Source organism: Argiope bruennichi, chromosome 4 (assembly GCF_947563725.1).
Source record: "Argiope bruennichi chromosome 4, qqArgBrue1.1, whole genome shotgun sequence".
NCBI classification, from domain to species: domain Eukaryota; kingdom Metazoa; phylum Arthropoda; class Arachnida; order Araneae; family Araneidae; genus Argiope; species Argiope bruennichi.
This window is the reverse complement of record NC_079154.1, coordinates 126,486,229-126,509,515: the sequence shown is the minus strand read 5'-3', so window position 1 is coordinate 126,509,515 and position 23,287 is coordinate 126,486,229. Positions and strand designations below refer to the sequence as shown.

General features: G+C 27.9%; 1 protein-coding gene across 1 annotated transcript in view; it reads left to right on the top strand.

Annotated features, from left to right (window-relative positions):
- The window catches only part of LOC129966438 (dual specificity tyrosine-phosphorylation-regulated kinase 2-like), a 78,966-nt gene that overhangs the window by 1,214 nt on the left and 54,465 nt on the right, over nt 1-23,287 (top strand). Inside the window, exon 2 of the mRNA XM_056080861.1 lies at nt 22,447-22,709. Within this exon, the coding sequence (XP_055936836.1) occupies nt 22,447-22,709 (263 nt within the window). The remainder of the gene's footprint in view (nt 1-22,446; nt 22,710-23,287) is intronic.

Here is a 23,287-nt window from a genome sequence, read left to right as displayed (position 1 = left end):
AAGATTTGATTAGAAGCTCTATATACTTTGATAAACTTCAGATATTTCCAGTTGCTTACCTTTTTTTGTAATTCTTTTCAATAAGAATATATTAGAGGAAGCTTTCCCAGTCTGCTTATTAATTGAGCGGTTAATCTAGACAAAGATCTTCTATCAAAGAATTTTTATCGATTAATCTTGTCAAAAAGGCACTTAAATGCATCTTGAATAATGAAAGGCATGCATGTTTTATTAAGTAGAAAGACGATGATAAAACAATTACCCATCTCTCCTTTTTAATTTCAATAAAAAAGATTAATGGTATTTATTGTATTAGGTCCGATTAAGTTTCAATTTCGAGGTAGAATTCTGATAAAACTCTTCACACTATTTTTTAATTTTATGAAAGTGTATCCATCCACTTGAAGTACTAAGATTCTCTTGCATTAGGCGGAAATTCCCGATTCTTTTATTGGGTCAGTTTTATTATTTTGAATGAGAGATGAATGCCTCAACGTTACATTTCTAAATGATAGCTGGAAATGCGTAACATCTTCTCTATGAGCAGGAACTATGGAGATTGTCTTAATCATAATTCTCATTTTCTGATTAGATTTCTTGTCATCAAGAAAGGGATGATTATTGCAGTTAAACAAACATTTTCATGAAAAATGAGACGTTCATTAATAAGGGAATTTAAAGGCTTTTATGATGAAATGTAATGTCATTCTTAAAAATATTCCTTATTTTTAATAGCAGCATCATTTCGTATTTTATAAAGATTATGCTTAAAACTTAATCTTTCTTTATACAATTTTTAAGAAATTTGTTTCTCTAATTCATTCTTTTTTCTAACTTATTTTCATGCTTTTTGAAATTGCAAAATGCTGCATCAGTTAAGAAATCCATAATCTAACTAAGCAATCCATATATTATATGAACAATTTAAAAGAATGAACTGTTTTTGATGTAATAAGGAAATATAGTGACAAATAAGATGCTAAATAAATGCAAACAAATAGAATATCATGCAAAATATGATGCATTTTAAATAAAATGCAACATTTTAATCATTACTATCAGAAGGATTTAACTTTTCATTCATTGTCTTAATTTCATAATAATGCGATCTCTCTCAGATATACTTTCCAACTTTTCTTCCCTTTTTTTAAAAAATATCATTCATTTTTATCACAATATGCATGATCAAAAATATATTCATGCATTTTGTTTTTGACATGTGTGTTTGAAACTAGGTTGATATTTAATATACGCTTTTGTGTAAACTCTTAAATGGCTCATAATCAAATTCCTGTTGAATGTTAAGCAAAGAATTTCAGAATAGAAATTATGCCTTAGAATATGCTATTAAATTTTGATTGTTTGTTTACACACACACACACAAAACTTATATATATATATATTATTCTTTTGTGTAGAATGTTTTTCAATTTTGTATTAAATCACTTATGTTTTCACCATAATAGTTAATTTTATGAATCTGAATATATTTCGAACTCAAGGATAAGCGACTGAGCAAGTAATATTACTGATTTTTAAATATTTATTTTCCTTGATACAACTTTCTAATAAAATTCATTACATATGTTATTCGATATAACTGAAGAATGAAAATTATTTTCTATTTCCATTTCATTTAAATTTTGAAATATTTGTTTTCAATGCATGATTTTTTTAGACATATTTTTCAGCTAAAATGTAAATTGATCAAGCCATATTTTATTTTCCGGTTCCTTCATTTTGAAGGGAGAAATGCGATTATTATTAAAACAAAACAAAATGAATGATTATCTATTTAATTTTTTAAAAAGTTAATGATAATTCTTAAATATTACACGTATCAATTTTTAAATCATACTTGAATCATAAATGTAAACTTTTTGTCTTGTTATATATTCGGTGTTCTGTGCCAATTTTATTTTGGATTCCAGTTGACAATTATTTAACGTGAAAAAGAAATGAACGTTACAACATGGAATAATGTAACAAGTTGTTAAATGTTGATTTAATGAGCAGTATTTATAACATTCGATTGAACTGACTCCATCCAAATATCATTTTTAGTTTTCACATTATTCAAGCAAAAAATTTAAAGTCAGTTAATTCTTCTATAAATTTAATAAAATATATAAACCATCAGAATCAGTTTGCCTTAGAAGGTCCGGGTTATATAAAATTAAATATTATCAAATATTAAAAATATTACAATAAATATATAATTAAAAAAGACTAATTCGAAAAAAAAATTGTAGAAAATATGAATCACTAAAAAATTATTTCCTTTGTTTAGATATCCAATTAAAAACTAAACGCATTGCCGCAAATTACTATCTTTTTCGTCAAAAACATCTACAAATATTTATTTCAAATAAAATAAATAAATAAATATAGAGTTTTTTTCTCAATGTTTTAGTGGATGCTTTTTATTTATTTTAAAGTGTATGATATAAAAATCAAATTCTTAATTTAATTAAAGATGAAAAATTTAATATAGTATAATAAATAATATTTTGTGAAGTGCATATCATTATTAAATACTTTAAGGTATCCCACTATGTTCGAAATCTTTTTATAATGATTTTTGAAGCAACATTTTTCTATTTTCAAATGACATTTACGAAAATAGAAAAATGTTGTTTCAAATATCATTATTGCTTATGATTCAAAAACTTTTGGCGATTTAATTTTTTTAAATAATTGGGAAAATCTATCCTTAGAATACATAATATTTGGTATAATAGTTAGAATTTGAAACAAAATTTTCGGAATGATTCACAATTTTTTGCTAATTAAGTGTAATTAGAGTAATAAATTTTTATGGAATTTGATCATTTTCAAAGCTTAAATGGTGCATAATTTCAAAGCTTTACAACTGCTCATAATTGCATTTTTATTTTGGTTCATTCTCTCAAATATATTATAAACTGAATGTTTGTCGAATTTCAGACTGATATTTTTATTAATATTAAGCAATCGTGTTAGAAAGAAGAAAATTTTCGTCAAAAAACTTTTTTCAAGAAAAATGCATTTTAAGTTTTTGTTTTTAGTTTTTAATGAGATGAAAAAACAAAGGGGTTTTCTTAAAACCTTCTTAGACGGATAGTTTATATATTCGTATTTTAAACGCAATTTATTTATATTTTTTAATTTTTTCACTGTCTTTTTACCCCATTATAATGAGTATGTTCTGTTCACAGATGGTATCAGCAGATATTTATCTGGTATATCGATTCTAGTATATTCAGCTGGTATACCGATATTTCTTCATTTTTTTTAAACTTAAAAAATGTATATTGGGAGATCTAGAGATATTTTTATCGATTAATAACATCTGTCATAAGTACGATTTAAATGCTTTCAATACCTTTATCACCAGAAATTACAACAACAGTGAAAGACAATATACTACATTGATTCAAAATTATCTAAATTGTAACAATGCCATCAAAAACAAAGAAATTCATAAAAAAATTCCCAATAATATCTAGTGTATGATAAATAAATAAAAGTGGAAGCTTAAAACTTAAATAAATGTAATGAAAAAAAAACTCACTTATAGAATTATTTGCAGTTTCATTTTTATTAGTTTAGTTCTATTAATGTCTCTTTAGTTAAATTTCTAATTATCATAGATATAAAAAATATTTTGAGGAGGTAAAATATATGAAAAAAATGAAGAAATAATGAACAATGGAGAAAATCATAGAAGAAATTATAAAAATTAGTCAAAAATTAGTTTTTAATGTATGATAGATTCTTCAAGTGATTTACTTTCACATTTAAAAAGAAAAATCGGATCTTATTTAATGAGATAATACTTAGTAAAATTTTATTTAAGAATCTTCATTCACTTAGTGAAAGGAACGTGCTTCATAAATCCTATTTAGAATTCTCAATCGCACTTAGATTAATGGTACAGCAAAAGACATTTTTTCCTAATTAAGTAATATTAAAAAAATGTTTATAAGTATAATGAAAGTCGTTATAATTAAACAAAAGTTAAAAGATTTTTGATTAAAAATCCATCATGAACAATGGAGAATTTGTTTCATACGTAGAAAAACTATTTTTCAAAATATTGGTATTTCTTAAAAGCATTAGGCATTCAAATTTGAAGCTCTGAAATATACTATATAATTAATGCCTCCCACTTTTTAAAATTAAAGTTTGATTAAACAATAATTGCGCGTTATCTTCTATATAAAAAATAAATGGATTCCATGACATCAGGAGCGATCAGCTGAAATGGTCGCTCCGAAATTTTCTAGCATATTCTTTTATAAAAGTATTATTGATGCGTAGTTACATTTCAGATGATAAATATATATATATACCAAATTTTATACATTCCAGCTGTTTTTGTGTTGCAGTATTAACTTGTATTCAAACAACGGGGAATACAGATTCTTCTGAATGGGTTTCTTTCAAAATTTATTAGGAGTCTATATGTTTGATGTAAAGACAACATACAAAATTTCATTCATCTAGCGCATTTTTTTCACAGACAGACAGATATAAGACATATATTCTTGCTTATAAGATATACACTCTTGTTCAAATATAGACAAATAGAATTCCAAATATGTATTTTCCGGATTCAAATAAATTTGAAATGTGAAGATTTGTGAAGATTACAATACTCTCTCTTTCTATACTTCGTATTCAAGAAAATAAAAAAAAGTATGAACATTTAAAATTCAGACTTGGAGAAAATTAACAAATTTATCGCTTAAAAGATCGCTTTTATTGCACATTTTTGCTTAAATATTTAACTTCTATTACTTACAAAAATAATTATAATTTTAAAATTGTTTCAAGATTTGTCCCATTTTTTTCATGAGATATACTCATTTAAAATACCTGAAATTTTACCTGAATGATTTGCCAAATCATAATTTTAATTCGTTGGACAACTTATAAAATATCAAATCTATTAATATACACCAAAATATTATCATTATTATTGTTTTTCATAGGCTTATAGATGCTACGTCTCACCAAAGTCATTTCTTCATCATAGTCTATTAAAAATTATTATTTTAGCTGTCAGTATTTGAGATTATTTGAGGCCAACTGGCTCATGAAATATATCGTTTCATATAATTTAAATAAAATTTTTAAAGCAAAACTTGATGTTTACTGATAAAACTTGAAAACTTGATAAAACGGTTTACTTTAATAGCTTCAGGCCTTTTTTTGTTTAATGCATTCATAAATATCGTTTCTAATGTAATTCATTCTCATCACATCATATTGTTATTAAAAATATAATGCTAGTGTAATCTAATTGCCATTTGTCTTTTTTGATTTTGTAATCTCACTCCTTTCTATCTCAAATAAACTGTAGATCAAATCAACACAATTTTTCTTCCTTAGCTTTATAAAATGGAAGGAAAACAAGCAATGAAATATTTGGCAAAGCAATAGAAGAAGTTTAAATTTCATTTTAACAATCAGAAGTATTAGTACTCTGATGATATTTTCTTTTGAAAACTATACAAAAAGCAACTCTAATTAATTAAAAGTAAAATTTTTCAAAGCTCCAAAAAATCTTATGATATTTGATTTTGTGTAATTGAATTTTTTTAATTAAAAAAAATGTTTCAATATTTTTTGCATAATAATATTTCCTATATTTATCACCAATAAAAGCAAGTCTTCCCTAAAACTACTTACTTTACTTTTAAAACTTACAATAATCGAAAAAAAATTCGAACAAATCGCACAAATGCAGGTACGAAATATATATGTGCTGCCTCTTTTCTATATATTCTCTTTCATTATTAGCTTATTACTTATATTCATTATTCTATTCTTTTTATATTCATTATTCTCTTTCATTATTAGAGATAAAGATAGCTAGGTATATTAACGATGTAAGAACAGAATTTATTTTTTTAAAATAATCATTTGTTTTAAATATAAATTCTCTGAAATACGTATCAAAGATCGATTCTTCATTCAGAATGTCTAACCGAGGATAAGTTTTATTAAAAAAAACCAATTTATTTAAAAAAAAATTATTCCTTTTATATAAAGAATGGAATTATATTTAAAAAAACTCAAATCAATCAGTTGGAGTTTCAAAGACTTTCGAATCATTCGAAAAAAAATTGTTCTGAATTTAGATATAACAGATTCACCATAACTGAAACGGCAAAAATTAAAATTCTATAAACAGACAGCATTTGTTGTTTCTGTGTTTTCAAAGGTTTCGTTCACATGAATAATGTTAAAAGTAATTTAAATCGAATTACATTTCTCAAAAAAATTAAACTGATGAATAAAACAAATGGATATTTTAAACGATCCTTCATTACGTATCTAATTTATTAAAACTATATATCAAATTTCGTACTTGCAAGTGAATATATTTTAGTAATGACTTTCTACTACAGTATATTGCATAATTTCTTTGAATATGAAATTAAAAAAAATTAAATTGTTCCAAAGCTCATATTATTGGGACGATATATTAAGAAGTATTAAACTATTTTTTAAAAAATTTCAAAGTATTATATGATTTAACAAATCGAAAAGGAGTTCAGGTATTTTATTAATTTTTTTGTAATTTCCATTTATAAAACAAATTTTTTTATATACTGCAAACCAAAAGACAGGTATGACTTTAAGGCTTATTTCCCATGCATTAAATGTAATAAAAAATATCGAAATATCTTTTTTTCCCTCTTTATAAATAAAAAGAATTTTTTCTAAATATGACATCAAAAAGTTACAAATATGTGAGAAAAGTTTACTTTCCTTGTATAAATAATCTTGGAAATTATTTTTAAGTTAATATACTAGAAAAAGTATTTTTTACACTTGTTTCATTTTCAAACAAGGCTTTCATTTTCATAATATTTCATTAAAATGACAAGAATTTTATAATGATCTTCTTGCTTACGATATATTTCATTCTTTTCGACAATATGCCTATCAGATAAAATCTTCTATCTCTCAGTACGATGCATATTTTTTAAAGATTATTTGGAATCATGCAATTATCTTTCTAAATATATTTTCTACGAATCGCCTTAAGTGATAAGATGATTCACTGGAAATATGGTTATACTTACTTTCAATAAGTTATCTAGTGCATAATGTTCTCTTATCAGTGCATTTTTAAGCGTAGGCTTGTGGCAGGTATTAAAACCATGTTTTTTTTCTTATCGTTATCTATTCTGCTCATTGTGTTAGTAGCGTGGCATCACAATCGCATGACGTCGCATTTACACGGATAAGAAAGTGTCCTTTAACATTCAATTTCACTTTCGTATTTCCCATACAAAATGCACAATTGGTTCCAACATTAAAATCACGCGACTCACTTCGATTGCATATCATGGGCATATTCAATAGCATTTTAGATAGATAGGAACAAACTGAAATTTTTTTTAAAAAAGAACCGTCAGCACATAATATCGTAGAATGCCTTGTTAATATAAAAAAAATGATGAAATGAAATAAGAAAAAGATAAATGACATTATAAAAAAAATAATTACAATGATAACACCAAAGAATATTTTAAAAAAAATAAACAGAATTTTTTACAGAGAATTCCTTAAACAATGAAAGAATAATGGCAATTTAATATTTATAGAAACAATTAAAATGATTTAAATTTCACTGTAGCAGTGGAAATTATTACTAATATTACAGAAAAAGGAGTTAAAAAATTAATAAAATTAAAGGGAAAAAATTGGAAGGCAAATAAATTAATAACATTAAGAAGAAAAAATTAGAAATAAATATTAAGTTTAAATGGAAAAAGGAACAAAAAAGAAGAAAAAAATAGTCAATAGTTTTGATGAATGATGTTTTTCGATTGAGAGTTTCTTATTATTAGAAAGAGTTGTTTTTAAAAGTTGTTTTTATTATTTATTAAACGATAACATTTTCATAAGTTATCACCAGGAAACGCAAAAGTTTTGTTTAATGTTTAACTCTCAAAAATTTTAGTTAAAACTGAACAGTGAGGTGCACGTTCTTATTCTCCAAGGTGTCAAATTATACAAATAAGTTTTAACCTTACGGTAAGAAAAAATACTTCATTTTTGCCACTGAATAAATTAAATAAGTTTTATAATCGTATATTAATGAAGTGCTGAAAACAGAACGCGCAAGGGATCACGCAATAGACATAACATTTGAATAAGTTAAACATGGTTTATACTCGTATGTTAATGAAATGTTCGAAATAGAACGCATAAGCGGTCACGCAATAGACATAACACTTTAAGCATATGGAAAAAAATGTATAACAACATTAGAAATTAATCGAGAAATAAAAACTTAAAGTGATTTTTCATTTAAGGGGACAGTGGACATTTTTGGAATTAGACATTTTTGGGAATTATTCAGTCAGGGTTATGAAATTTTTTAAGAATTTAAAAGATGCATAGTTTTTAAAAAAATTTCAAAATATTCCAGGCAACCGACATAATTTTTTAATTTTTTATATATTTTTTTCTTTATTATCTTTATAAATTAAATTGGAAAAAACTACGGATGATTTTGTAATTTCAATTAAATGTTAATTTTTTTAGAAATATTTTTATGCACACTTACTGAATTTTCGTAGGACTTTAATGTTTTTCTGAACTAAAATTGATTTTTAACTAGCTAAAAAAAACTCGGAACAAAAGATACACATTCCATTTTCTCTTAATGTTGACCAAAATCTTTATTATCAATTTCCTTTAATTTCTTCAAAAATTAAGACATCTGGAACATTTCAAAGATATTTAAATCTAAGTACAATATCATTTTGATAAAATCATTAAGATGTACTTTATTTTATTTTATTGAGCAATATATCTTATAACACAATTTCGTTTAATATAAAGTATATTTTAATGAGGAAACGAATAAAAATAAAATTGCACGTTTTCGTCCATTTTTGCTTATTTCAAAGTCCACTGTCCTCTTAATAGTCCAGATAGGAGTCTGTAATTTGAACATAATCTATATACTTAAAATAATAAGGAAAACAGAAGAATCATCCCTCCAGCTCCAATTACTGATCCGATTTCGCATTTTTTTTATGTAAAAGCTCATAAATTAGATATAACCTATCAATGGTTACCTATCCCCCATCTCCCGTTTTTTGGGAAAAATCTCAGAAGCACCACTTCGCTTTACGTTCTCTATTGGAAAAAAAAATCATAAAGTTCCTCTTCCCATTCACTAAACCAATCATGATAATTTTCATTTGTCATAAATTTGCACTTAAATATCTATAGTATAGTCCTCTGTAGTCTGTAATATCCCCGTCATTTATCCTTTCATCTACGCCATGGCTTGTCTGCAAACAACTCACAAGATATTTCTTATGTTTAAAATGACTGATTTATATGCATGTGAATAAAGTTAAGCATGAATAAAAATTAGCTATGGCATCATAATTTTCACACTTTATTTACATTGTTTTATACTGGATTGTAACAAATATCAATAAGCTGACATCTGCAGGTTTTATTGTTTTATATTTATGTTGATTTATTATATTCTCATTTCAGTTGGATATTATTATTAATATCTTCTTTTGGCATTTTTTTTATTTTGTAACCGACAACGCATTTCTATTTTTTCTCTTAATGGGTCACGATTTGTTTCGATACGTTTTTAAAGATTGATTTTGATTTGCGTATTCCCGAAATTTTTTAGCTCATAAAATTTCGGGGCTTCACTGTTTACTTTTAATATCACTTTATATTTATATCTAAAGTATGTGATAAACTCTTAATTATCTCTTAAGTTGCCCCGCCGATTTTCATGAGTTTCCCTACTAAAACTTTCGCTAATTACAATCAGATTTGAGATGTTGTTAACAAGATAACAGACCGTCTAGACGGGCACATACCCTCATTTCGTAACGTCGTCTACCCTTACCACCCTCCATTTTAGAGAAATGTCTCAAAACAAAATTTATAACTTCGACCACTGTATCGATTTTACAAATTAATAATTAATTTCACCCTTTTCATGCATAGCCAACTATTCAGAATGCTTTATGTTTATTGTGAAATTATAATCTTCATTAATTATATTATTAGTAATATATAACAATAAATGTCCCTCTCTCGCTCTGTGCGCATGTTTTTCTCTCTTCTCTCTGTATGTATTTGTGTTAACGCTCTTCAGATCAGACTGTTTGATCTACAGCTACATATTTACTTTGTAGGATGAGAATACGCGCGAGAGTGATTAATCAGAGTGATTTTTTAAAAAAAATTAATTAAAACTTTAAATAATTAAAAAGTAAATAGAATTTTGGAGTTTTTTTTTGATTGATAACTTCCAAAATTATTACTGTATAAAAAGTGTATTTTGCACCATTTCAAAATTCAAAATAAAACATTTTTTTTTTCAAAAATATAAATTTTTTGCCGTATAATTTTTTCTATTTTTAATCAATTTTTGAAAAATACTTTAAGAATATTTTTAAAATACTTTGCCAATCATGATAGCGAAAACTCAAAATAAAAGATTAAGCTAACAATTTCACAAACTAAACCTAGAAAAGAGGATGTGTCTGTATTAAGGTGTACGTACACACTAGAAGATTTTTTTTTTAATTTTCACTTTAAAAATCCAGTTTTTTTACAGTAACTCATTAATATATGTTTAAACTTATTTCAGTGAGAAAAAAACCATATTACCCTAATTATTAATTAATTAAATAATATTTAATGAGCTAATTAGTCTATTTTTTGAAACATGATATCTTAAATTCTAATTTGTGCAGACATACAATTCTAGTTGGAAATGATGCCTAATATTAGTCTTTATGTTGTATGCCTCAATCAAGTTATAAAAATATATAGTTTTTTTAACAATTTTTTCATCAACGATGAATAGAAAAAGCGAGATTTTTTTCTGTAATTTTAACCTTTAAACAGCTATTAAAAATTTATTTCTATAAATATAACTTTGATTGAGGCACAAAACATCCACTGTTTCATACAGATTATTTTGATATATAAATAATTGTATTTGGTTCATTTCTTGTTGAGTTATGATTGTTTCTATGAAGCAACATAGTGGGAAAAATCATTCTTCATAAAATGAGTTTAAAAAACACCGAAACTAGAGTTTTTAGTGAAAGTATCCCAAGAAAAATAATTATAACTCGAGAAATATATCGAATATTGACAACATCTTGGTATCGTTTGAAAGCTAAAGGATCAGAAAAACATTATTAAGCAATAAAAAAAGTATTCGATATTTTGAACGATTTTCAAAGTTTCAAGTGTGTACATACACCTTTAAAAAATAAAGTATGATAATTTCTAGAAAAGCAAATGCAAGGAAAACTTTATTATAAAATTTATAAATATCTATATTATTAATTAAATAATTCTGTAATATTGAAAGGAAACATTATTTATATAAACAGGATATCTACTATAATCGTACCTACTATAATTTCTAAACATTTTGTATTAGACATATACATTTAATTGTAAAAAAAGATTCTAAATGATGTACAAAAATATATTATATGCAACTTCATTAATAAATACTCTGATAAATTTCGGATTTCAAATCTTTATACAGGCCCTCAGATCTATGAATCATATTTAGTAAAATATTTATGAGATGCAAATATTTTCAATTAAAAAAATATCTTACAAAAAATGTGCGAATTTAGACCACTCCAATTAGAGTCCGAGACTTTCTCCAGGCTAATTCGCTTAAAATAATGAAATAGTTGATTATCCTAAAATAGTGAACTTCAAAGTTTCATAACTCGGTCAGATTTGGTACAGAAAAACTGAAGTTTTGGTTCAAAAATTGGAGTGTCAAGAATATTTTACTGAATATCATTCAGAGGATCGATGGGCGATATAAAATTCAATCTTCATAATTTTTTCAGAGTTAAATTTATTGAGCGAAAAAAATACAATATTATTTTTCAGACATTTGTTTTCTTTTAAAAATAAAAGTGATAACTGAATTTTATGACGAAAAAGAGATATATTTATTGAATAATCCTTTGATATATTGCATAAATTATAAAAAGAATTCAGTAATATACATGCTAAATAGTTCTATTTTCTGTACTCATATATTTTAAGCAAATTTAAAACATAGAATATATATTCTAGCATTTTTTTGTATTAGTTTGATCCTTTCTGCTTCAAATTAAATTTCAAATTTTAAGGAAAATTAGAGAAATACAAATACAATGGGAAATTAGGAAAATACATAGTAAAATGGACATAAAAACTTAAGACTTCTAAAGTATTAATCTGAGTTATATGTCTTCAACTAATACAAAAAATATGAGTTACATGTCTGTCAAAATTTGAAACTTAAAAATAATTTGTTGAAGTTGACATTAAGATCAAGTTACATAAACTATTTAATTGCAAATTTTAGCGACCACTAATCCCTGCAAACTAGCTGGGCGACAAAAGTGGCTACTAATACCTATTTTTTGTTATGATAGCATTCAGTTGTTGAAAGTAAATTGGAATTATTAAATTAGCATTATTAATATTGCATACAAAAAGCTAGTCGTCGGAGTCTGCTAGTTTTAATTTAAAATAAAATAGATATTTGTGATACATCAAGATATATTTCATTTTAAAATAAAGTTTTGTACAGATTCACGAACGAGACTTTCCTCTTTTCATCTATTTGACTTCCACTTCAGCATTATAAAGGAATTCCTAAAATTCAGGGATATTCAGTAGAAATGTACTCATCCCAGGATACAGAAATGGTACCCTTCCATTAATGGTTTACTGCTATTAAAAGAGAAAATAGCAGATATAACATCAAATTAAATCTCTAAATATATTGTGTAATGAAACAAGACTGGTAAAACATAGTTTTCTGAAAAAGTTAACAATATTAAAAAGTCATTCAAAATAAAATATTTTTAGGTCCTTCTTCTTGACATTTTTTATAGTCTCCTTTCTTTTGTCTGTTTCTGAATCGTTTACTTTTCTCTGTCAAATGTCCATGGCCACTATAAATAATAATTGGAAGGAAAAATATAAATATATACTAATAACAAAGGAAGATGTATGTGTGTTATCTATCTTTTGATTCGCCCATTGCAGGTTACACCCTTTAGAGACTAGCTATCTAATTTGAAACAAATAGACTTTGGAGGTGGGAATGTGCATCTGAAAGCGTCTCAACCTATGAAAAATTAATTATAATTATTATTAATTTGAAATTAAGCAACGTGTTTCCTTGACATCGTCTGAAGATATTATGGCACGAAAACAATTTTACACTAATATAAAATTTTAAAGAATTTTCTTTCTAATGTGGCAAATTAAATTATCCTGCAATTTTTTTCAGTATTTTAAGAATTTTTTTTGTATAATATTCAATAATAAATTTTATTGTTGCAATGAAATTCGAACCTTTTTTTAAATTTTTATTTTACTCCAGTGATTTTCTTCCATTGTTGAAAAGCTAAAAAAGAAGAATTTTGTTTATTATCTATTACATTTAAAAATTGATGCAAAAATTATCTGGATAATTATGCTTTTAATAATTAGCGAATTTAAAACGAATACTCATTTATGCAATTAACAGAACAAGTGTTTGAATATTGAAATAAAATAATTTTGATCGCTATCGCAATTTAATATTCTAAATGACATTAATATTCTAAAAGAAATGTTGAACATCAAAATATTCATAAGAAATTTAACTGAAATTAAAAGCAATCATTTTTCCTCGCCAAAACTGGCGAGTTCGCAATAAAAGCAAAACCTCGAATAGTTGTAAATCTAGAATTTGGCGTTTTCATTAGGTTCATTTCATTTCCATCATTAATAAAATAATACATCTCTTTTTAAACGTACGCCACGTACTTGTTCTATTCAGCCATCCAAGTGGAACTGATGGATCGCTAACAAGGAGCGTAAGTTTAGATTAGAGTAATATCTCATTTTGTCTTCATGAAAACTATTTTTGGACCATATTATCTCTGGGATCAAATAATCACAAAGACATCTGAACGGAACACCTCAATGTCCAGACTTCTCCACCACACTAATGTGAAGAATTCTGCCTCGCGACAGCAGATTTAATGCGCACAAATCAGGCATTTACGAAGGGCCTTCGACTTTGCTGCTTCTTGAACAAGGTTTCCTTTGCTTCCAAGCTCTAAATTTTTGCTCCAATCTATGGCGACCACACCAGAATAGGAAATCCAAGGACGATGCTGAAATATTACCTGAAAACTAATTGCATGTTTTTCCATTAAAACTCCAATTAAAAAGGACTTTTGAGATTTCGATTAGTGTATCAACGAAAAGTTATAAAGAATCTCATTTAAACTCGTGTCAGTTTCAGAATCGGCAAATTATAAATATTAAAAAAATAATAAAATCTGAATATGAGTTTCTGCATTCTAATTTCGATTAAAATAAAAATAAGGCAGAATTCCGATACTGTAGATTATTTTCGCTTTTTTTATATTGCGCAGTCATTTCCTGAGAGATACGGAGAATTTCTATTTCATTTAAAAGAGTCATCATTAGTGAGTGTATTAAATAGGAAATCGTTTTCGATTTTACGCTTTTCATTCAGACACTTTTTAATTACAGAAACGGCTTGTAAAGAATTTAACTTGCTAATGAATAAGTTGCCAAAAGGGGAATTCATAAAGAAAGCAATAAAATGGTTAAAATATAACCATTTCATTTATTGCTAACGAAATGATACGGTATTAAATTAACACATCTTATCTGGAATGGAATGGATTGATTTATCGATTTAAAGTAACAGTCCTTCAATTAATTCCTTTTTTTAGGTTCAAAGTGAAGTTATTTCTATTGTTTTTGTAGGAGATCTGATATATTTTTGTTTTGTGTAATGTACGTCCTAAGAATACATGCACTTCTTTGAGATTTTTATTTACTACAAAATTGGTGATTTATAAAGATTCAATTACCTTTTGAGTTCTTTGACGTTTACGTTTGTTAAATCAAATGCTTATTATAGATATTTCTTGCTTATCTTACGAGTGATAATCAGGTAATGAGATCTGATAATCAGTAATAATCAAGTAAGAAATCTTATAATCAGGGGATACATGTGAAAACTGCCATTTAGTGGTAAATGACCATTCATAAATATGATGTAGAAGATATACTAGCTGAGAAACCGCCTCCGTCGTTTGAGCATGGTCAAAATTGTGAGACTGAATCTAAAATAATCCTTGTCCAACTTGCAAACGATTCATCATATACTAAAATTTACTTTCATTTTCTCATTTTGATTTATTACTTACCACTATGAAACATAATTAATATTTTGTGAATAATTTTTATTTATAAATGCAAAAAAAATGTGTTCTGTTATTCGCTTTCCGAGTATAACCTACCCAAAATCATATTTAGATTAAAAATAGACAGCTCCTCTAAAGTTCGTTTTGTATTTTATGGGAAAAACAATGATAAATCAAAGTCAAACAATTCAAAGACAAATGTTTTCCATTTTAGAGATGGAGCGGCTTGGATTGATATGGTTAAGGGCTAGCTGAATTCATTCAAAACTTAATGTGGTCAAAATGTCCACAGAAGTAGAAAATAGCATCTATTCTTCCCAAGCATTATGTGCTAAGTGTTATGTTTCAGCAGATCTCAAAGTTTAATAAAGCAATTGCAACAAAATCGGTTTTTTAAATCTTATTTTTCTATATCGGTACTATAAGTTTATTTCTCCAGATGTGAGACTATTTCTGCAGGTATCAAAATTTTTCTGACCCGTTGTTATGTATACATAAATATATTTCAGTGTTGTTTTTATTGATAAAGTTTGAAGAACTAGGACTTTCCAGCACCTGTCAAATGGAAGGTTTCTTTCCTATATGTGTAGATATTAGCAATTTCTCTGAAGTCGAATCAAAGCTTTTTTTTTGTGATGATTCTTAATGAATAGAAAGTTGCACTTTCAAAAAATTAAGATAACAAATCAGAATATATTACTCCTAACGAAATTTAGACGTTGTAATAACAGCATGAGTAGGTTCGGATTGATTAACTGATTTAATACGGAACTATGTTTAACCTTCTTACAAGCCAAAAAATACATTACTTGTTCAAATAATGTCAGACTCCTATTCTATTAAATAAGTGTATGAGGGGTTTTCACTACCTTAAACAATAGATGGTAACCTGCGTGTCTAAAAATTGTTTTAATAGGTTATCTAATTCTAAAATTATCATACAATAACCGTGTGTTTACAAAATGCAAATTATTTTAATTTTTTCAGCCAACAGAGTTAGAAATTCCCATAACTGCTTAGCTAATCGTAACAAACACATCCTAATGACAAGTAAGACTGGATTAAATTTGTTTTCACATCTGGATTATTTTAATCCGGATATTGAAGACCCAATTTCAGAATTTTATCCCCCACATAAATCTATTCTAAAATTGTATCTTTCTTTAGGTAAATATGTGCGACCTCATTCGCAGGATTTATTTACGAATAAGTAAATATGTGAGAATGAGGTCATACATATTTATCGCATTATAATAAGAATTTATTTTTATCCCAGTTCTTTTGGAACGCCAATCATTGTCACTATGTCTGCTGTTTTGAAGACTAGAGCTGGATATAACTAGGGCTTAGGTAATTGGACATTTCAACATTGAAATATATATTGAAAAATAAATTGATACTTTTCCCTGGTAAAGATTCTATTATCTTTAGAATTTTTATTTTTTTATTGGATTTTTAAATTAATAATCAATTTTTTTAAAAAACTGACTGTCATAAAATATTTCGGACAAAAGTTAACTTGAAGCTGTATTGAGTCGAATAAATATATTTCATTCTTTTTCTTCCAATTAATAATAAATATGTTACTCGCATCGTCAATAGAGGAAGAAAATATCGATATTACTTTTCACCTATGACAATTCAGGACTTTGCTTTCCGAGTATTCAAATAATACCATCGTCCCATGACATAAAGAAGTGATCTTAAAAAAGAATACCCAGCCCCATTACTTCCGATTTATTAAGTTTATTCCATAATTCTGTATTCAGTTTTGGTATTGTATATTTTTTTAAATACACAATTTAAAATCTCAAGTCTAAAAAATGTTATAAAAATTCAAACGTTGTGGCACCTCTTTTCCCCCTTGTGCAGAGAGCGCCTCCTTGTGGCGTTTTACAGAAGACAAGCAGTTGAACGGGAGACCTGCATCCCGAGGTCGACTTTTTCCCTATGCGCAACCCTTGCGCTGACGCCGAATGCTTTCGGCTGGAAACGGTGGAATCCCTCCTCCATACTGTTTTCTTTAACCTAATTGTCTATGTGTGTTTGTGAATTTTGTAGTGTAGCTGTGTTTGTGTAGATTAAAAATATTATATTTAAAACCGGGTAGTTCAGTAGAAAATCGCAACACACTCGCTATAATGTTTAAATAATACATTTTTTAAAAAATTCTGTATTCGTAAGAATTTTTTTACATTTTTTAAAAAATTCTGTATTCGTAAGAATTTTTTTAAATGTACAATTCAAATTTTTGTATTATTCGCTGGTTAGCTTATCGCAGCTTAAAAGTTGTGAATTTAATTATAGATTTAGTAAGAAAAAAGAAAATACTTAAATACTGTTATTCAACAGCGTTTTAATTACTGATCACAAGTTTGATAAAATGTAAGAGGATTTTAGGAAAAATGCTGCAATATAGTAAGGAAATCAGAGACGTTCTTTAATTTTTCAGTCATCTTTTGATGCGCATGTGCATGTCAATAAGAATGTCACTATAGAAAATATGATCCACATTCATAATTAAGTAAACTCACTAACATAATAACAAAAAAATAAAGTGTGTGGTGGTATGTAGATTATTAAGATCCATGCAGGAAGCAACAGGACGAATGTTTTTAGGAACATTTCTTTTAATAATCACATTCACACACTAAACAAGCACAAACACAAAGACAAGACATTCACGCGCACGGCTTCACAGTTCAGCGTCACATCTCATTCTAATTACAATCGCAATGCACTATGGGATGACCTAATCAGGCATCGCCATCTAGTATCCAAAAGAGAAGATAAGAGTAATGCAACTGCTACAAGTGTAGTTTTAGAAAATTGTTGTTGATTCAAATATCTTTTTTTTTTTTTTTTTTTTTTTTTTTTTTTTTTTATCGTGTGACTATGTTAAGCCAAATTTTTTCGCAGTAGCTTCTGAGGACAAAGATCCCTGAACCCCGAGGGCAGACGTCTGACTTCTAGCTCAAATGAAGATAGTACACACACACTCGCTTGCACAACCCCTTTTTACAGTGGGGCTCATTCACGCATCTCACAGAGAGAACACAAGGAAGCGAACAACCATGCCCGAATCGGGATTCGAACCCAGTACGCCTAGATCACGAGGAAGACGCGCTACCCTTTGGCCAGGATGCTGGCACCGATGTTTTATAATATTTGAAATACAGAGCAGGAAAAGTTATGTAAGCTATAATTATTGGATAGAAACGCTTATATACAGAAAAAAAGTTTCAGAAAATGATAATAGAGTAGGAAGCATATTTTTACAATTACAGATTTTTTTCTACTTTTTTTTTTCCGAAAATCATTTTACTCGGAAGATTATAAGTTTAAAAAATAAAAGAATCAGAGCTATTAAAGAAAGAGCTATCATAAGCATATCAGAGCTATCATAAGCTATTAAAGAAAATAAATAAAGCAGAGAAAAGATATTCTTGTGAAGAATAAGCGATAAAAGAACAATGCAATTTCATATCAGAAGGGCTTATCCATAAAGGCTGCATTCCATTAAATTATTTTTTGAAGTTACATTTTCTTTTTCTAATATGCTTAAATATGCTTACTTCGCCACTCAAAGTCTTCGATACTGTTTGCCTATTTTTTTCTCTCTGAAATTCCGATGAACAGCAAAAAAAGCAATAAAAATGTGAAAATAAAATAAGAAATGAATAAACATGCAGCAGAAACGCAGCTCGGGGCTGGTCTGCAAATAGCTCATGAAAGTCTAGGCACACTCAACTGATTGACTGATTGGAAAGGGAAGCAACCCTTTCAATCCAGAGACAACAGAGTTAAGTCAGAATAATCCAGGCTTGGAGGATGGAAAAACTGAAGACTTTTTTTTTTCATTCCTTTCCTAAGTTCGCTTTGCTCTATCATTTTTTTTTTATTTAATCCCTCATTGGCCATTTATGAGTTTTGGTTTCGATTCTTGCTGTCTAGACAGAAAGATATTTAGTTTATTGAATATTCATTTTTTTGTTGTTGTTAGGGATCATACTTTTTAAAAAATGCGGATAATTTTCTAAAAAGCTATCCAGATAAACCATTTTGTAACGGTATGGCAATTATTAATCATTTTTGCATACAAAAAAACCGATGAACTTGAGGATCATATATTGCACATCTTATTTGATTTTAATTTTTGATTGAGTTTTCATTTTCTTTCGACAAAACTACAAATGTAGCGGTTACATAACTCTACTGCCTTCTCGTTTGATACAACAGATGGCGCCTTATTAGCATCTAAGTATATTTCCCATGATCCTTCTATGGGACCATTATTAGATGATATTCTAAGTGAGGGCCGTGTATTTTCGTGTTTGTGTTTGTTTTGTCTTGTGAAATGTGGCACTTAGAAAATAATTAAATAATTGTTCCTGAAACACGTCTATTATATTCATCTACTTCATAATGGAGTTATAAAGAGCCTCGGCTCTCTATACTATTATACAGAATAAGTGCAAATGATGGACCCGATTAAAAAAAAAATCATATTTTCGAAATTACTGCACATATTACAATAAATGATACATGAATTTAAAGAAAAATATGCTAAGTTTTTCAGTTATAAATGTTCGATGTGTGACCCTCTTGTTACACTGCATACGTCAAATCTGTAATCCAGTTCTTTCCAAACATTTTTTAACATCACTCTGTCAATGGTTCTGAATGCTGCACAAATGCGTTCTCTAAGTTTTGGCAGTGCTTTCGGCATTGGTGGAACATAAACAATGTCTTGTCTCAATGATTTCTTTTCGTGGGGCCATGTCAAAAGATAACAGACAAAACAAAATGCTATAAAACGTTCGGAAAGAACTGGATTACAGATTGGAAGTATGCAGTGTAACAAGAGGGTCACACATCGGACATTTTTAACTTAAAAATTACTTGCATATTTCTCTTTAAATTCATGTGTCAGTTATTGCAATATGGGCAGTAGTTTCGAAAATATGATTTATTTTTTTTAAATCGGGTCCATCATTTGCACTGATTCTGTATATTGACAATTTAATATTTTTTTGATATGCAACAAACTTTATATCTAATTTTGAAATTTAAAAATTTAGGTTACTTAAGGATAAAGTTGCAGTTTCTTGATGGATAACTTTTACTAAACTGCTAATTTCTGAGCAGACGAGCAGCCTGTGGTTCATTTCATATATTGAATCTGAGATCATTCCATGTGATAAAACAATCATTTTTACTTTTCTGAATCAGTTTCAATGCGATGCAATTCATCACGAACGCTGCATTATCGAAATGAAAGCTCGCCTGGAACTGAACTTGACAGGAACTAGACTGGCCTCAATAGGCGTCAAACTCACAAACAGTTGATATTATTTGGTTGAAACTGGGAGAAATTGGGGTGGTAAAGGAGGGGGGGGGCATAAAGAAGAGCCCTTCGGCCAATACTGTTGGAGGCCAGTAACTCTTTGTCTTAAAATAGTAGGATAAATGGTTATTCGCAAAAACTTATAATATTTTATTTCTTTGCTCGATTAGATTATGCTTATTTATTCTCACGATTAACATTTTAACGCGTTTTTTAGTTCCTTAAGAGCTAATAACAAAAAGCTTCTTTTTTGTGATTTTAATTTGAAAATTTTACTTTAAATTTAATTTTTTTGGTACAAGAGGATGTTTTCATTGTTTTTATATTGATTTTTTGATGATTTGTGAATATAAAATACTGCTATGAAATAATTAATTCGTCTGATATATCAGTATTATACTTATAATGATTAACGGTGTGTTATTTTATTTATCAATTGTATATTTCAATATTCTTTTAAATATATAACTTAATTTTGTATATCTATGAATTTTAAAACTTGCAAAAATTAACGTGAATCTTTTAATTCAAACTTAAAATGTCACAGCTCCTTTATTATGTTTATGTGACAATCAGTCGAGGTTTGAAAATTTTCAGGCCAGGGAAATAGAGATTAAATGGACATGCTTTTAAAACCATTCATTTTAAAGTAAAAAGATGACAAAGTTATTTTATTGGAATCCCTTGAAACATCGCGAAGAAAATGGAAGAAACACGAAACACAAAGAAAATAACTCTTTTTTGAAAAGTAGATAAAAAATTTATTCAGCATCTACTCATAAAAGTGTTCTTTTTTATGTACATAATTTTTTTTCTTTATGTTTTACAAACGTACTTTTCAAAGTGTTGAATAATTACAAAATAAATAAATAAAAAATAAGAAATCCAAGTTCGATCAAACATCATTATTAATCATTATTACTTTTATCTTTGAAGAGCGCAATTTACACAAAAATGATAATAAGGAGCTGTAAGAACATTGAAACGTTAAGCAGAGCTGCTGACGGAAACGATGCTTAACTAAGGGTATAGGAAAATTGGTTTATTTGGGGTAATGATTCATCATGGCTTATAATTCATCGTTACGATATCGATCAATTGATTCTTAAAACAAATTTAAATTTTTTTTAAAATGCAATTTTTCTGAAACATCGATTTTTAAAAAATAGAATATCAACACAGATATGTTGAAGATTGCAAACTGATATGGTATTTATAATCTCCAACTTTCTGAAGAGTCAAATATTTACGTTGTTATAGTATGAGTTTTTCCAGATGCCGTCCTGGCAAACTAACTATAGAAAAAAATGAATTTATCTTTAATAGCCTAGTTTCAACGTTGAAATGACAAGGTAATATAAAAAAATCAAACCAAATCAAGATCATGCCATTTTAAATTGGCAAAGGTTTTATAGTTTTCATGAAAGCTACATATTGTCCAGTTCTGTGTTGATTATTTATATTCTTTCTCTTCAAAAAAAGCCAATTCAACTGCGCATGTTGATAAATAGCGATGTTGGGCTCTTTCCACTTCTCAGTGCAAAGATATCGACATTATTTTCTTTTCCTTATTTAAATATAGACCACAAAAATATTCACCCAATCAACAAAAATGATAATCTGCAAAAAGGTTTGCAATACAGTAATTGAAATATTTTGACTCTCCTGGGATCTCGAAATACAAAATGACTCACGAGTCGTTTTTTATAAGAAATATAAATCTTTTGTTATAAATGCTCATTCTTCCATAAAACTTTAAACAAATGTTCAATTAATGCAGGTTCGATTTGAGAACTTGTTCTCACAGCCTTTTTTCCCCCTTCTTCTTTACAGAGTCCTTCGTCGTCGAGGCGAGATCGGGTGTCGCGACTGGGGCGGGCCTTCGTCAAGCACCTCCAGTTCCACAAGAGTCGGCCGATGGCCGCTCTGGCCTCGCTCACCCACAGACTCTCCTCGTCGTCGTCCAGCGATAACCCGCGCAAAGGACTCACCCTCCTGGACAAATCCTGCAGTATGCCCGCCATAGCACCACGCCTCCCCAGGTCCAGATCCAACCACCATAGGCAGAGCACCTCAGGCAGCACCTCTTCCTTAGGGTAAGCAGAGCTTCTTGATAATTCACGGATAGAATTCTAGGAAGTTTCTTTTGTTCAATGGGACAACGGACCGAATCTTTTTGAAAAGAGTCAAATTCGAATTTTTCAGACGGTGCATAAAGACTCAAAACGAATAATTTTAGAAACTAGGATAACTTTTGCCAAAATAAACAGCTTTACTTATTGCTTTTATGCTGTGTTCACAATGGAATAAAAACAATATGTAAAATACCTCAGAGATTGAAAAGTTCCATTAGCATCCAAGAAGATTTTTTTTTTAACAATCTGTGAAAAGGATATTACTTTTTGCCAGAACCTGAAATAGGCTGTCTGTACCGTGTGTATAGTGCCTATTCAGAGAATAGCACTATAAGGTATCCCACTCATTAGGCGGTGCCATGTATGATTTGAATATAATTGGAACCTCGCATGCTTTATGAAAGAATTTAGATATTCAGAGGTTTTCTAAACTGGACCGTTCATCTGTGGATTTAGTAATCTGTAGATTTAGTAAACATCTCCTTTTTGGCCAAGCAACACCAAAGTGCTCCACATGTCGTGTAGATTTTACCATTAAA